The 16,077-nt window shown below is 49.3% G+C and overlaps 1 protein-coding gene across 1 annotated transcript in view; it reads right to left on the reverse strand.

Annotated features, from left to right (window-relative positions):
- LOC122369012 (adenylate cyclase type 5-like) overlaps positions 1 to 15,618 on the reverse strand; it is a gene marked incomplete at its 3' end in the record, with an annotated part of 74,980 nt that extends 59,362 nt beyond the window's left edge. The window contains exons 1-3 of the mRNA XM_043343368.1: positions 14,909 to 15,618; positions 4,676 to 4,825; positions 1,869 to 1,990 (exon numbers count right to left, since the gene is read on the reverse strand). Coding sequence (XP_043199303.1) covers positions 1,869 to 1,990; positions 4,676 to 4,825; positions 14,909 to 15,346 — 710 coding nt within the window. The remainder of the gene's footprint in view (positions 1 to 1,868; positions 1,991 to 4,675; positions 4,826 to 14,908) is intronic.
- Between the last annotated feature and the right edge of the window lie 459 nt (positions 15,619 to 16,077).

The following is a 16,077-nucleotide window of genomic DNA, read 5'->3' on the forward strand; positions in this document are numbered from 1 at the left end:
ATTGTTCCAAAATTTCCTTTGTGGGACGCTCCTTTCTGTACAGCCGCTCGGGCGAATTCTTGTCCAATCATTGACGCATCGGCTCCGGAATCAACGAGGGCCCATACACTGCGTCCTTCGACCTCGATTTTGATCACTGAAGCGCGTTTGGGGCTTGCTTCTTGACCAGGCACTGCTGTAGTGTTCCCAACAGCGCCAGAATTATCGCGTGCGGGGCTCGAGGGAGCGATGCCCCCTGCTGCGACTGGCGTTCTCCAGCATTCGTGAAGCGCGTGGCCGTGCCTTCCGCAACCCTGGCAGGGAATACCGGGCGGAATCGCGCTCGGTGCTGCCCTCGGGGCAACGGACCGTGTTGTCCGTTTCTGTCGGTTTGAAAACCGCGGACAATCGCGTTTGAAATGGGCGGTATCGCCACACAGGTAGCAAACGCCTCGTTTACTGTCGGTTGGTTTGCAGTGCTCGGTCACCTGGACTTTCATTTCATTCAACTCACTCCGGAGTTCTCCAAGGATAGTCAGAATATCTGGTGCCTGTCCACCCTCAATGGGTTGCGTTTCTTTAGCCGATATTGCCACCGTCGTGTCATGACCAGCGGACGCCCGCATAACGGCGAGAGTGAGGTCCTTTTCCCAAAGTCTCTGGACGACTTCCTCCGCTTTTTGAAGCGACAGCACAGTGTGGTCATTGTGCAGCTTCTCTTGAAGCTTAAGATCGCTCAGACCACACAGGAAGTGATCTAGCGCTATATGATCCACCTGTTCACTGGATAACCCCGGGTGTGCCAGGCTTGTGAGTTTTCGGACGCGATCAGCGAATGATTCTATATTCTCTTCAGGCAGTTGACGGATAAAACGCAACTTAGCCCGAGCCCGTCGCGTGTCGCAGCTAGATCCAAATTTATTTTGTAGGGCCCCCTTAAGTTCATTGTAGTCGCTCCTGGCTCCTTTGTCCAAGTTCCCACAAATGTCCAAAGCAGCACCATCCAGCAAGTCGAGCAGGGCAGTTGCTAGTTTTGTCTTCTCCAAGTCGCCAAAACGCGTCTCAAAACGGAAAATCCACGTTTCCCAATTTTCCTCCTCGCGACCGCTAAATTTTGTTGTGCTGTGGATTTTTGAGTACAGTTCGTTCGACATTTTGGGCAGTGTATGAACGACGACTAATAAAGATGATCGTATCGTCCAACGATACGGTATGCAATGACCAAACCGGTAATTTGAAAATCGTGTCGTAAAACGACTACGCTATATATGCCCCATCATCGTATCGACCAACGATACGTTATGCAATAACAAAACCAGATAATTTGAAAAAAACGTGTCGTAAACGACCACGCTATCTGTGCCTAATGAGTTGCAAACGCTGCCAGTGCCTCAGCGTGATTTGATATACACCAACTACATATAATCGACCGGAAATCAGCAAAAGCCGTGTCAAAAACGACTGCAACTTTCCCAAATTTCAGGTCGTAGGTTAAAAGCTCATGTATCGTGAATCGATAACATAGGAGCTGCTAAAGCGGTTACCGTTTAACCGAACATCACTTAAATGTAGGGAGCGTAAATGAGCTTACCTTGACCGCGCCAATGTTAGGCCACAGGCAGCGTATCCACCAGTCGTGTATTGGTGCTCAATACAGGTATTGCACCAGCAGCAGCAGCAGCAGCAGCAGCACGCGTGGCGAGCCCCAGGTCCAGAATGACCGCCGCCCCCGGCTGCGGCCGTGACCCCGCGCCGCCGGTGGCAGCGGCGCGCCCAGCGGGAGGCGGTCCGCAGTGGCGCGCCCAGCAGTGCGCCGAGAGGTGGCACCGGGCACACAGTGCACTAACACATCCTAACATGAACAACTTCCCCCGGGATGGCACAAATACCTGACGTTGTCGTGGCGCTGGATGTATATTTTGTGAAACATGGTGTCTCGCTGCTGCCCGGCGATATCGGATTTCATCTCCATGGCAACGTGCCGAGGCAGCACGGACAAGAGAAGACGCTCCTGGAACAGAAACAGGAGATAAATAACACAGGCAGTGCGGCAATGATTAGCTTTTAACAGACTCTTACGTAACGCCGAGTCGTCCGTGATCGTAAATAAAGTACGTATGTCTGACTGCCGATTGAAGAAGTGTAACAATTGACAGGTTATTGATTGCTTGCATTATAGCTGCTTGCCAGCATGGTTAAACCCAAGGCCATAAACATAGGTGAACTCATTTAATCACACGAATCAAGCACATAATTGGCCACATGCACTCAATGTTTCGGTTAAAAAATGTCCTGGTTAACTCCATGTCCTGGTTGATAGAAAATAGCCGAGCTGATATGGCAAGAACAAACATATAAACAAACATGGCCCTGTGTAGCCGGTCACCTCCTCTCCCAGCTACTCTCGGTGGCCCATTTTTCTAAATCAACGAAAACGACCACGATGAGGCAATATCAGCAGTAATAAACCACTACACCAGCAATAAATATAGCCATAAGGTTCGTTTAGTACTGACCTACCTCACCAATACACATGGGCGTCGCCACCACTACGGACACTACGGACAGTGTCCGTACAAGTTTTGGAAGGCCCGAAAACTTGTACGGAATGTCCGTACAAGTTTCGACGACTGCAAAACAGTCTTTGCACATGTTTTGAAGTAGCTTAACGCTTATCAGTCCCCTATTTGTGGGTAAAGTTACGATCCAAGGCAGCCCCAAAGTCAATGTCAAGCAAGAGTATTTACTACTAGCATTTAGGGTGTAAATAAATTATCCGGACTTATATTCGTTCGTCATATCTGTTCGCACAGTTTCTTTTCTGATGTTAGAAGCGGGAATACTGGCTGTATAAGTGCCTCCTGTATCGGCTCTCAACTCAGCAAAGACCTACCTTTGCCAGTTGACTCTTGCTCTGAGTAATTAGTCGAGTCACCGACGGGTTCATTTGATTACTAGTGTTCGTCAAAGGCAATGGACAGCAAGGAGCACACTCTCTCCTTTTGTGTTAGGAAGCATGTTTGTGGCATTGCGGCAATGAGCCTGAAGCTGGTCTGCCAGCAGCTCCATGGACATCAGCAGCAGCCAACTGCACATCTGCCTGAGGCGTAATAAGCTGAGACTTGATTGGTGAACTCAGCCCGGCTGCGACCGCAAAAGCCACCCTTTGCCAACGCAGATTGACTTGAATTCAAGACCGATGATAAGAGGGCCCACATCATGACCCACCGCTATCCGCCCCTGACCTTGGTTCTTCTGCTCATTATACTGAAAAAGACAACAAAATTGACGGGAAAATAGCCGGTGCACCACCTTTAGCCTCACGCCAAGACGCATCCACTGGTCGAAGGAACACATAAGCAAGGCATGGTGTGGTGAAATGGGCAGCTATTCGCGCTGTATTGTCCTTTGAACCGTCAAAGCGTCCTTGTGTTGGCTGCCAGTAACCCAAACGTCCCGGCCGTCACCGGCGTTAAGCATGCGGCCGAGATCCAGATCTGGAGCATATTTAGCTTTCAGCTGCTGTCCGATGTTCCAGCTGTGCATTGACCAACCCATTGACAGAAGAGTCCACCATCAGTGACGACTGACGAGTATTACCGGAGCAACATCCTGTCAGACAAATTAGTCCGTAGGAGAATGAGAAGTGACGCCGGGAGAAGCTCTTATCCTTCTAGACTAACGGACTACGGCTTGGAAATAGTTTTCATCCTAATTCCATCGAGATCTTATGGACTTTTGTCCAGCAAGAGGTTAATAAGGGGACACCCGGCACCAGGACAGAGCAACTGTATGTAGGCAGTAGGCACATGCTAATACGGCGTTGGTCCACATCAAACCCACTGTGCTTAAAAACCCAGTAGCTGGAATGTTCTAGGCATTTCTAAATATGATCTTATGAAAGGTGGCTATATCATCATCAAAGGGAAACAACCTCAGGTTGTTTGTTTCTTAATTACAGCAGAAAGAAAGGTGTGCGGATAATTTCGTTACACTCTGTGTCATTCTATAGACTAATTCACTAATACGTCAGCCATAATAATTCTGTGACTTTTGTCATCCTGAGACTCTAACTAAACTAAATGAATGCTTAGAGCAAAAGAAAATGACAAAATCGTGACCAGCGACTTCAAATACAGCAAATGAGACTGATCATGTGCAAAAGTCAACTAAAGGCCATTCGAAGTCACATGAGGTCAACATAAGACTTGACCGTTTCAAACAACCTAACTATATGTCATTCGACGCATCTTGATATGACTAATGCGTTGGCACCACCTTCTTTGCTGAAGAACTCCGCAAAAAAGCCGCAGCTCGGGGTCGCTGACCTGCCATCTACCCTAATGTAGGTATCAAAAATGTGTTTGTATTTTTTTCCGAAGCCCCTAGGCATTCGGGGGCTATCGCAACTATTCGTCCGGGGTGGGGGGAGGAGGACGAAAAATGCCCTCCACGGGCCCGCGTGGGTTTACACCTCTGACGAGTGTTACGGCTGACAGAGTGTGTCCGTACAAGTTGGGGAGCCGTGGCGACGCCCCTGCCAATACAAGCCGTGTTTCTGCCAAATTCCTTCACGCCACAGACATCACACTCACGGCTTATTAAAAAACAATTGATTGCTGTACCCACCACCCAGCCTCGCATCCTTCATAGCCACCCATTTACGTTCACTCTCTTATGGTTCATCTACAGTTACCTGCTGTTGATTCTCCCTTTGGGTCACCAGTCGAGCCTCGATACACTGGCGCGTCTCCAGGAAGGCCTTCCGCTTGGCCAGCTCGCTCGGATAATGAGTAAAGATGCCGGCCAGGTTGACACACAGAAACAATAGACTGTTGCAGGCGATCTGAAACAGCGACAGACACCGGCTCGGGTCAGTCTTCAGTCGCCGGCTGACAGAAGAACTGTGGGATGGAGGTTTTTATGGATAACAACATGCTTATCCCTTTAGTTTATTTGGTTTCTGACTAAAAATCAGATTATGACATTTTGAGCTAACGGTAAATTTTTTGACATAATCTGGGCATGTGATGGAGTATGAGCATAGAGGTGTTAAAAATATCACATAAAAAGTATCCAAGACTAAAGAAGCATTCAAGTGAAGTATCGACAGCATTGTAAACCTCGCATTCACGCTCATTCGAAACCGTCTCGGGACGTTCTTAGTGCCTTATAGGTGCGCAAACAGCCTTTACTCAGTAAAGCTTGACCAGCGGTGTCCCACGATGTTAGCATTTCGATGCGTACCCGGCGACATTTCTCGGACCGCCGATGCCCGTTTGGCCGGCAGCAGCACTCAGCAGTCAGAACCGGGCACACACTGATCAGGACTTCCTCTGAACACAACACAATCATCGTCACTGGCGCGATGTATCTCGGAACCCTTATCGAACTGTTTTGAGCTAGCAGTTGCTCACTAATGTCGGACAATTGCTGGGAGATCGAGTGTGATTGTTTTTGATGGATGATGGCTTTAAGCAGTTTCGGGGGTAGAAATACATGCGGGTACATATCTACCTTCCCTTCCAGCATCGCTCGTTTTATCATTCCCCTAAAAATTTCTCCGAACAGCTGCATCCCTAACTCCTCCAACAGCGTCGGTCTCCCCTCCAACACCATCACTCTCCCCTCCAACACTGTCAGTCTCCCCGCCAACACGGTCAGTCTCCCCTCCAACAACGCCTCTCCCCCAACACCCCCCGTACCGCCTCCAACACCTCCCATTCCCCCTCCAAGATCACCCTTTCCCCTCCAACATCACCAGTTTCCCCTCCAACACCGGACCTTTTCCCTCTAATGCATTGCCTGTCTCGTCTGTCTGTGAACGACTTCAGTCTCCCAACTAGCAGATTCTCTCTTTCGATCGATGACGTCTTGTTGAAGCGCCAGCCAGCGCAACAAGCCCAATTAGAGTCATATAGCCCGATATATGATAACAGAATCCTTCTTATGCAGCCGCAGACATTTTACACGAAACATGTCCTCGCCAAGTTGAGCAAAACGCACAAAATTATATTTGAGAGATCATCGCAATTCGCAGTCAAAAACAATTGCTTCTGGAAACTAGGACAGCGGCAGCCATTTCAAATACCGATCATATCGACAATGACGGCTCGCCTAACACCTGCGCGCTGTCGGAAACTACATGTGAGGGGTCACAAATGAGCAAACATACTTCATTTAATACCCGTTAGTTCTGTCCAGTACATCGGGCTACAGTTGGCGGCTGGAAACCATAGAGATCCGATCAATATCTCAGCCTTAGTAAGCCGAATCGAATGGTTGAACGTTATGCCGATCTCATTGGCAATTCCAGTCGCATGCATCGGATTCGAGTGGGCTCAGAGTTGTGGGCAATACGATCCGCAGCCGCAATGGACGGCCGCACGTCGCATCGAGCGCGCGCGTTATGTGGCGCTGGAGAAGGACGCCCGATCCGGAATGTTTTAACCAATAGGTTGATGTTGCAGTCTGTCCAAACAGAGAGTTTCCATAGAGGTAACCAGCAGTGGGTGGCAGATTTCCATTTTGATGTAGAATGCTTAGTTGTCGCCAAAAAGCTATCACATCTACGCATGGAAACTAATTTTATGGTCATCTTGTGTGCGTCTCCTATCCAATAACACTTTTATTGTGTTGAAATATGATATCTTGGCTCCAGGCAGTTGATGATCCAAATCACAAGGCGGATGACAAACTGTTTTTCGCTGAAGCCCAAGATAGTTAGTACCGCTCCTATCAGATACAAAGGGTAGGTATCGCCGGCGTAACGAGGTGGTCGCTGAAGGCCACTGGGTATTGATTCAGCTTGTTAGGCTCTATGATCATTCGTATCAGTATGCATGTGATAGACAATGCTCGTACCTATTACCTATGCGTGCAGAAATCATGGATATAGCCCGTAAGCGAGTTTCAACGGCGAGTATCAGGCGTAAAATGCGTATCAAAACTCCTTTCTTCTCGATGCAAGCAGCCAAATTCATCAGCATCCGTAATTGCGGCCCTGGTGGCGCAGTCGGTTAAGGCGTCGACCCGCGGTGCGGGCGGTGCCGGGTTTCGGGTTCGATTCCCGGTTCCGCCCGTTCCGCGGGCGTCGTCCTCGGCTGCGTCACCAGGTGTGGGGTAGGCTCCCACTTCAGCCGTAGCCTGGGGGGTGGGGAATAGGACGGAGGGAGGAGCAGGTGCTCTCTCCTATAATTGGGACATGAGCCCGTTGGAGAGAGGTCCGACTAAATAAAAAAAAAATCCGTATCCGCTTCCATCTATGGTTCTCTTTCCAATAACTTCCATTACGAACACCGAAGAGAATTTCATGAAACAGTGTGAGAGCTGAAAATCATTGGATAAGCGTCAGTTCTGATGCACAGTGTCTAATGCAGGCTAGTCTGCCGTGATGAAACAAAAAACGAATGCGATCACTGATTCATGGAAAGGAAAAACTTTAGCAGACTTAGTCTGATGTTACTCATCTCTCTCTCTCTCTCTCTCTCTCTCTCTCTCTCTCTCTCTCTCTCTCTCTCTCTCTCTCTCTCTCTCTCTCTTTCTCTCTCTCTCTCCCTCTCTCTCTCTCTCTCTCTCTCTCTCCCTCTCTCTCTCTCTCTGTCTCTCTCTCTTTCTTGCTCTCTCTCTCTCTCTCTCTCTCTCTCTCTCTCTCTCTCTCTCTCTCTCTCTCTAGCCTTATTTCTTTCGTCCTTCTTTCCCTCTTACGCCCTTAGAGCGATGATGAACTTCAATTTTAAAAGATTCCACAACCAATATGACAAAAATATCTACTAGCCATCGTGGCTCGTGCACCAGGAAATTTTGTGTTCCGGAGGGACAACAAAACAAAACCAGACGACGATTCTTCCCATCATCCTTTGCCGATTTGACGGCAAGTCCTAACCTTTATCCTCGACCGCCCCAATTCTAGTCGTCGTAATTGGTAACGAACAAGGTCGCCCCAATTCCAGCCGCACTTTGTGTCGAACAAGGTGGCCGTGTTCCCAACTGGCACAGGTCAATACCACACTGGACACACAAACGAGCCGTCGACGTGTGCTCGCCGGCTACGGGGACGCCATCGGCCGTTTGCGCAGTGTTCAGGACGTGTGCTTGTTAGCAGTTGACGGTGTACTCAGAGACCGACAATGACGTCATACCTGGTCATCAGTGGAACCAAATAGTAGCACCCGCTTCTGGGAAACGGTAACGAGGCATGGCGGATATCGTTTTGTTCTGTGCGAGTTAGAAAGCTGTTGATTCTGTGCTAACAACGTACAGGTTAACGAAATAGGGCCTCCCTACATATAACGCTTGGTTGGTGTTTTGATTATGAATAATAATAAACATCAATAAATTTGAAAAGAGATGAAGATCGAATACACTGAGTTATGACTAACAAGTCTGCCTGCCTGTTTGTCTGCCTGTCCGCCCGCCAGGCACGATGCCTGTATGTATGTCTCCATGTCTGTCCGCCTGTCCGCCTGTCCGCCTGTCTGCCTGTCTGCCTGTCTGCCTGTCTGTCTGTCTGTCTGTCTGTCTGTCTGTCTGTCTGTCCGTCTGTCCGTCTGTCCGTCTGTCCGTCTGTCCGTCTGCCAGTCTGTCCGTCGGTATGTCTGCCTGTCTCACAGACCCGCTGTCTATCGGACAAGTGCAGCGCTCTTGCGGCCCCCAGCAGCTAAACTCGCGGTCTGGGAGCACAGCCACGCCGCCATTTGCCGCTCTAAATCGACCACAACTGCCCGCACAGCTGGCTTCAGTAGATTCCTGTCCCTTTATATGCAATATTTAATTGTTATTGGAATCTTCTGAGTCATTCGCGCTTTTGCAAAACATAATAAATGACACCATTAACTCTTCCCGATTTCAATAACCACATTTCAACCCTCAATTACAACAAGAAAATAACTGTCAACGAAAGAAGCATTAATAACGCAGCTGAAAATAATGTGAAATAGGAAGACCTGCAAAAGGAAAATGATTTCGTCGATCTTTCATTATACTACATATACAAATGTCAGCATGCATTGGGTCGTTTGGCAGTTTACAAGCGCTGTGCCAAATGTCACCATTAGATTGTCGCATCGCTGTTAACGGTTTCGCTGCTGAACGTAATGCTTTTATACCGATTATCTACATTTCCCTGCAAATCAACATCACTGCTCCTCGCCTGTCTCTGTTAGTCATAGCCTGTCAGTTCTTTCCACAGCTGCCCCCCATTCCTGGCGTTCTTGCAGTCTGCTGACGTCTTTCAGCAGCTGCCTGGGCTCACAATGTCAGACAACATCGCCTGTAGGTTGTCTGGGTTATCCCCGCGCTTATCTTCGTCCAACTCTTTGTTGCTCTGTCGACCTGTCTGTCCGTTCAGGCGTGTGCCGGTTTTTCAGCGGTCTCTGTTCGCTGGCTCGTCTGCGCGGAGGTGGCAGCGTGGGTCGGTGATGGGTTTAGTTGATGATCAAAGTCGACACTCAATTACAGAACGATAGAGGGCGAAGACGGACCCCGCCGCACCCGGCCGCACTGCAGCGAACTGAACGGAGTTGCCACCCCCATCGGATCAAGATGGCTCCGGGCTCGGGAATGAAGTTGAAATATAGGTGAGGACACTTCATCCTGACGGTATAATATCTTATAGGTGGATAGCCATGTACATACACAATATGAGCAGTTACGGTTTATCGCTGCTTAACCCGCGCCCGGCTGGGGGTCCTGGATTTCCACGCCCTGCTGGGGGGGGGGTGTTTGAACACCCCCCCTTCTAACTCGGCTCCTGGGCCACGTAGCGATACGCGGAAGGCGGCGTTCGAAAGAGCGTCAAAAATAATGAGGAAATCACTTCGGTCAATTTTTTGGTCAGGTCAAAGGTCAGGTCACCAGAGGTCATTGAAGGCAAATTTTCGCCGATTTCCAGGTCGAATGTCGAAAATTTCCAAGAAGCCAACGCATAACTCGGGAACCAATAGAGCTACAGCGCCGCGGAAAAGCGCATTCGATAGCCCTATTAACGCCCTTTCTGAGTAATTTTCTCAGATTTGACCTAACGTCAACGGTTTTGCCTGCAGGGGGCAAAAACTGCAAAAATAGCCGATTTTTTCGGAAACAGTTTTTCTGCAATAACTTTTGACCCAAGCATTGTACGAGCTTACTTTTACCGGCATCGTGTTCCTCTCGTCAAGACGCATCAAACGAACTATAATTTGACCTTGAAAGGTCAACTTGAAAATTTGACCTCAGGTCAAGGTCATGACCTGACCGGAAAGGGTCATGTTGCATATCAGTCGATCCGTATCGTCGAGCTGAACACATCTAAGGCGTTTTCATCGCTCTAGCATGCCTCTATCAAAAGTTATTTGCTAAAAACTGTTAGATACCATTCGTGACCTAAGATGACCTCAGGGCATAAACAGGGGTCACAGACACCATTTTCATGTTCAGTGTGTCTAAACCACTTGTAAGTCAGTGTTTGGAAGTGTTTATAATGTCTTTCGTCCAAAACAGGCGCATTTCAATTTTCTCCCGTTGACTTATAATGGTGAGGTCGCAAAATTGACATGACCTTAGGTCATCGATATCAAAATTCTGAGATATACATTTTGTACATGCTAATGCTCTTAGCAATCGCTGAAAGTTTCAAAGCGATCGGTCACTCGGTGTAGCTATGACAGACATTGAAACTTTTTATGAGGTGAGGTCACTTCGAGTGACCTGGTGACCTGACCTTGAATGACCTTGGTCTGAAATTTTCACAACATGTGTAGAATTGATGTATGATAAGGTGTACCAAAAACGGCGGCGCTCCGCGCCGCCGTTTTTGAGATATTCGCGAAAAACCACAGGGGGGGTGTTCAAACACCCCCCCCCAGCAGGGCGCGGGTTAATTTGTTTTTACTTCACGCTTAAACAAATTAAACTAAATGCCAGTATAGGCGGACCACTCGGCTACTTATGTGATTACCCCGGAGCTATACGCTTCTTTTGAAACTGACCATAGGGGCAGTTGTCATGGACGAGCGACTGATACTCTGTCAGTCCCCTCTCTCCCCGGACCTGGACTCCCTGCCAGCCGGCATCGGTCTTCACTCTCCACCAGTAGCCGTGAGTGAGCGCCTGTTGGTCGGAGTCCGGCGGACGTATGTCGTCATCAGACCAAACCACATTACCGGCCTGGTAATGTGATCACCGCCGGCCTAAGCGCGACGCCACCGTCACGTCCTACCGATTCTGTGCACCGCCTGGCGATGAGCCCCGGCCGTGCCGACTGCGACAGCGACAGATTGAGAGAAATGCTCACACGCAGCCCGCTCTTGGAGCAACGCTTTACAGGAGAGCAACGGTCTTGGGGCGGCACCTTACAGGAGCGTACTTTGACTTGTTTTGTATGCGGGCCGCTTCGCTCCTGGACACATATTTTATAGAGTCGCTGGCTCTTGAGGAATGTTTTATGTGCAGTCAGGAAGCACTAGAAGACTAACCGATTTAGAGCAGCCCACACTTTTGGCTAAATATGGCGCCAATGAACTGTGAACTTAAGAAGGTAGGTATATGAAGGTCGTGTTCACTGAAAAGTCGTGTTATAGTGCATCAATGCATTTCAAATCCAATTCAGTTTTTGATCATTTTTTACATTCATCAATGAGAAGACATGAAAAAACTTTGTAGTTTCCCTCTCGATTATGCCTCTTGACAAATGCCACACGATGCACTTCATACGATGATAAGAAACATATCTTTAGTGTGGAAAACTGGAATGTCAAACTAAAATATCATTCAAACCGTCGTGATCACTGACCAAAGATCTAAACCTCATGTCCTGCAACTTGCAAGTAATATGATCCTGAAATGGCTGTCTATTCGAAAGCAACCACAAGTATAGAATTACGTGAGGCGGCACCTCGTCGTATAAAGCTATACGGTCATCCGTTACGGAGATGCGGGAGAGCCCCCCCCCCCCCCCCCCCCTGAGCAGGCCGCACGGCTTTTTTTCCTGGGCCAATCCTATTCAGGCCGCACGGTTAGTAACTACACCAGCGGGATGCTATTTTTACTAATAACTATGTGCAGTGTGCACTTACCCGGTAAGCGTTTAATGAGTAAACAACTCACTTTTACTTTAACCATATGTTGATGAAACATATGTTGAACCTATTGATGCCTCCTGAGCTTCTTTGCACTGTAAAAAAAATTCACTAGCTAATTTTGAAATTAGGCATTTTTTACGAGTGCCTCCCTTGCACCTCGTTACAACATATATGGACATTAGTAGTCAGAGCCATGCACGTTAACAATGCCCTTTGTGGAACAAATGCCTACCAGCGAGAGCATGTTCAGGAACCTAATTTTGCGCAGTGTTAATGAACTACGCACAGCCTCACAGTGTTACCCGCCGTTGCCTTGTTCTCGGCCAGTTTTTGGCGTGTCCCTCAATTAGGTCATTTTGCTATTAGCTCAGCTGACGAGGCCCCGGCTGGCACCTACTAAACGGATAACCTTGCGTGCAACCCCGCTTGTTGTCACGAACGCCTGCAGCTGGTAAACGTGCTGGTAAGCTTGCGTGGTAAGCGGCTTCGGATGGCTATGAGGATGTGCCTCATAGCTACCCTCGTCGCATGTTACAACCTAGGAGTCTGTGGCTGCTTTCAGAAGGAGTCCCCCCCCCGCATCCGGGAGCCGGCGTCCATTTTGTGTTGCGTCGCCATTACTGTGTGTGTCTGCCCAACTGCTCTTTGGCTTGATTGAAGGTGAGGCATCACTGTAAAAAAATGTCACGAGCCAATTCTATGACAAGGAGTGGGTTACACGGTCGTCCATTGTACCTTGCTGATATATATAGGGACATTATCAGCCTGAGAGTTGTTAATAATAATTGAAATAATTGAATAATTGGTTACAAACGGTAACCTAATAACTTAAATGCTTCCCTAACACCCCTTCCTGCTTATCAACAGATTTCGCGCTGTGTCGGATAACTACGCATAGTCTCATAATTAAATCCGCCAGAAGCTTGTTGCATGCTAGTTACATGCGTGTTACATTATCGTGTCATATTATTATTATGTCGGCTAATGAGGCACCGCCCTGCACGTGCTTTAAATATAATCCTGCGCACACGCCACCTAGTCGGAAACTCATCATCGGACTAGTCCTGGTAGGGTTTTCGTGTTGCCGAATGAGGCGAAACGACTTTGATTCGGTAGTGCCTCATAAATCCCTGCTACGGTGAGCAGTGACGAGTCTGAGACTGCTTCTAAAACGCGTCCTTCACTTCCGGCGCGGGGCCGTCATTTCCGGCCGCCATTGTTCAGTTCTGCGGCTGCCGGCGGTTGGTGCGGTTGTGTTGTGGCACGGTGCGTTGTGAAGTTCTCGGACTGGGATATTTCGAAGGTACGTTATATTGTATGATATTTACGTAGCAATGGGGGACATTTTATTTATTTTGTAATATTCTGAACACATGTTGCGTCATAGGATTCACCCCTTGACCGTTGTGGGCCACTGTTTCGTTTGAATTCCGACTATTGGAAGACGGACTTTCTTTCAGTTGCTGTCTAGCCTTTTTTCCAAATGTGTAAGCTACACATATTGCCTCACATTGATTTATCTTATACAAAAGTCAGTTGATGTAGATAATAAAGCCATCCTCACTGATATTTTAAAATCAGCAGTTAATTTTCTTTTCTGTTTGCAGAGCTGCTTAAAGTTGTGGGAGACTGAGGCATGAAGGTATACCGGAAGTCAGCGATATTTCTGTTGGTAAGCCTCGCCCAGAAAAAAATACTTGCTTGAATCTGCAAAGTATGGCAAATATTTGATGGACTGCACAGTGCACAATGTACCTGACATGGCAGGATCAACTTGCTCACTCGCCTGTTGTAAGTGCCGTTGCGTCAGAGCCCGTGGAAGTGCCCGATCGTGTCTCATGCAACCGTATTATTTTGTGAATGTTATTGGTGGTGACTCGAATATGTCCTGGCCTATACCTTCACCCCGCGACTGCCGCCGGTGCAGAGCTAATGAAAAATCACAAATGTTTGATTGTGGTTATTTAAGGAACCTGATTGCAAATTATTCAGTTAGTTGTTGTTGTTGTTGTTGTTGTTGTTGTTGTTGTTATTGTTAAAGTTATAGTTATTGCCCTGGCGTTGTTATTGTTCTCGTTCTCGTTCTCGTGCCCGAATAAATGTGCTGCAGCGCTACTCAGTCTGTTTACTTGCGGGTGGCGGTCGAGAGTCGGGGGCACTGGTTGACGGAATTCCGTCGACGGAATTCCGTCGACCCAGTGCCTCGACCCCGAAGGCCAGTAGTGGTACTAGTTAACTAGTGCCACTACTGGCCTTGAGCTAGTACCACTACTAGCCTTGGGGGCTAGTACAATTACTGGGTATGGATTAGTAGGCAGTGGCTAGTTACCTTACCAGGCAGGGGCTATTATGACACCTAGTAGACGCACTACCCACGCTATTTACGTGCGTGTTGTCAAACTAGGTGGAGCACGGTGGTCGTATGCATACGAGGCACAGCCTTGTCGAACAAGCTTGTTACTCGGCAACTAGCCTAAAATTAGCCAAATTTACACGCTCCTGCAATGTTATTTTTGCGCTGAGAATTCCTCTACGAGGGGCTTGTAAGTTTTTTTTTACAGTGTGTACCCGGACTTGACTTTGTTTGTCCCGTTCTATTCGTCGAGGTAAAAAGTTATGTCATTGTTCCCATTGTGTCCATTAGCCCATAGAGACCACGGTGAATAGGAGACCCAGGGGATGAAGGCGGTATTACTGAACATCAAGGCGGTAAGTTTTCGGATTTTTTTTGTGGAGCTATCCCGAGGACTACTTAACTTACCATCTGCAGCTTTCTCGGCTGCTTCTAATAAATATCTAATATACCTACTACGATGTATAAGATCTCTATGCAACTACTCACCATCTGCAGCTGTCCGTCGCCTACTCACCAGCTGCGCGAAGCTGGCCTGGTTGCGGCCGAGGTAGCCGGCCAGTCCCAGGTGAAGCGCCGACAGCGTCAGGCCTGCCACGAGCGCCTCTCGTAGCCTCAGCGGCAGCAAGGCGTACACCATGTAGACACAGAACAGCGTGAGCCACACGCCGGCAGTGGCCGAGTCTGCGGGAGCTGTCAGCACCACGGCGGCCACCAGCGCCACGAATGAGACGGCCACGGTGCAGCTGAACACCAGTAGCAGCAGGGTGCGCAGCTGGCGGGCGCGCGCGAGTGTCAGCGCCAGGCCCGCATACAGCAACAGCAGTGCGGCCAGCACGGGCGCCAGAGTGCGCGCCGCGCCGCGCTCCGCGCTCAGAATGTACTCAAGCAGGCCAAGTGAGACCAGCACCAAGATCAGGATGGCCAGCAGCGACGAGAACGACGACTGGTTCATGCGCAGAAAGTAGCGCTGGTAGAGCGACTCCACCTGGACGTCCGCGAACCGGTGCGAGCGGCAGAGGCGCAGACAGGGCGCGCAGAACCGGCGCCGGGGGGCGGAGACGGCGGGCGGGGCCGGCGTGCTCTGTAGCAGGCTCACCTCGCCGGGCCGAGAGCGCACCGAGCCGCTGTGTAGACCCGACTTGCTGTAGTGCTCGATCACCTCCCAGTTTGACTTTCGGCCCGGCTCGGCGGCGCCGCGCTCCGCCGCGCCTGCTGTTGCTGCCGCCCCCGCCCCCGCCCCCGCCGCCGCCCCGGTGGTGGTGGCCGGAGTGGCGCCCGAGGCCGGGTCGACGCCGCTGCCCTTCGAGGAGCGCTGACCCATTTTGTGCTGCAAGGAAGAAAGGAACAGCGTTACCGCTTAGAATTATTGCCGAGTGACATGCAAAAGTGCAGTGCTTTTACATTACCCAGTGTGCAAGCACTGCACTGACTGAACTGTAATTATCCATGAAATTCTTTCATGGCATTGTATTAAAATTTCCTTGACGTAACTCCTTACTTTCCACGTCAACGATACACAAACACAGACAGCTTGTCATACAAACAAAATCGATGATCTCAGAACTCGATGTATCCCAAATCTCCATGCATCCCCACCTGGTGTTCCCTGTCCCCTTGCGCCCCCTAATGTGTCTTGTGTCCTCTGGCTCCCTACATCCTGATTGTGTCCTGGACCCCGTCCCC

The sequence above is a fragment of the Amphibalanus amphitrite genome, unplaced genomic scaffold (genome assembly GCF_019059575.1).
Source record: "Amphibalanus amphitrite isolate SeventyFive unplaced genomic scaffold, NRLGWU_Aamphi_draft 000998F_arrow, whole genome shotgun sequence".
NCBI lineage: Eukaryota > Metazoa > Arthropoda > Thecostraca > Balanomorpha > Balanidae > Amphibalanus > Amphibalanus amphitrite.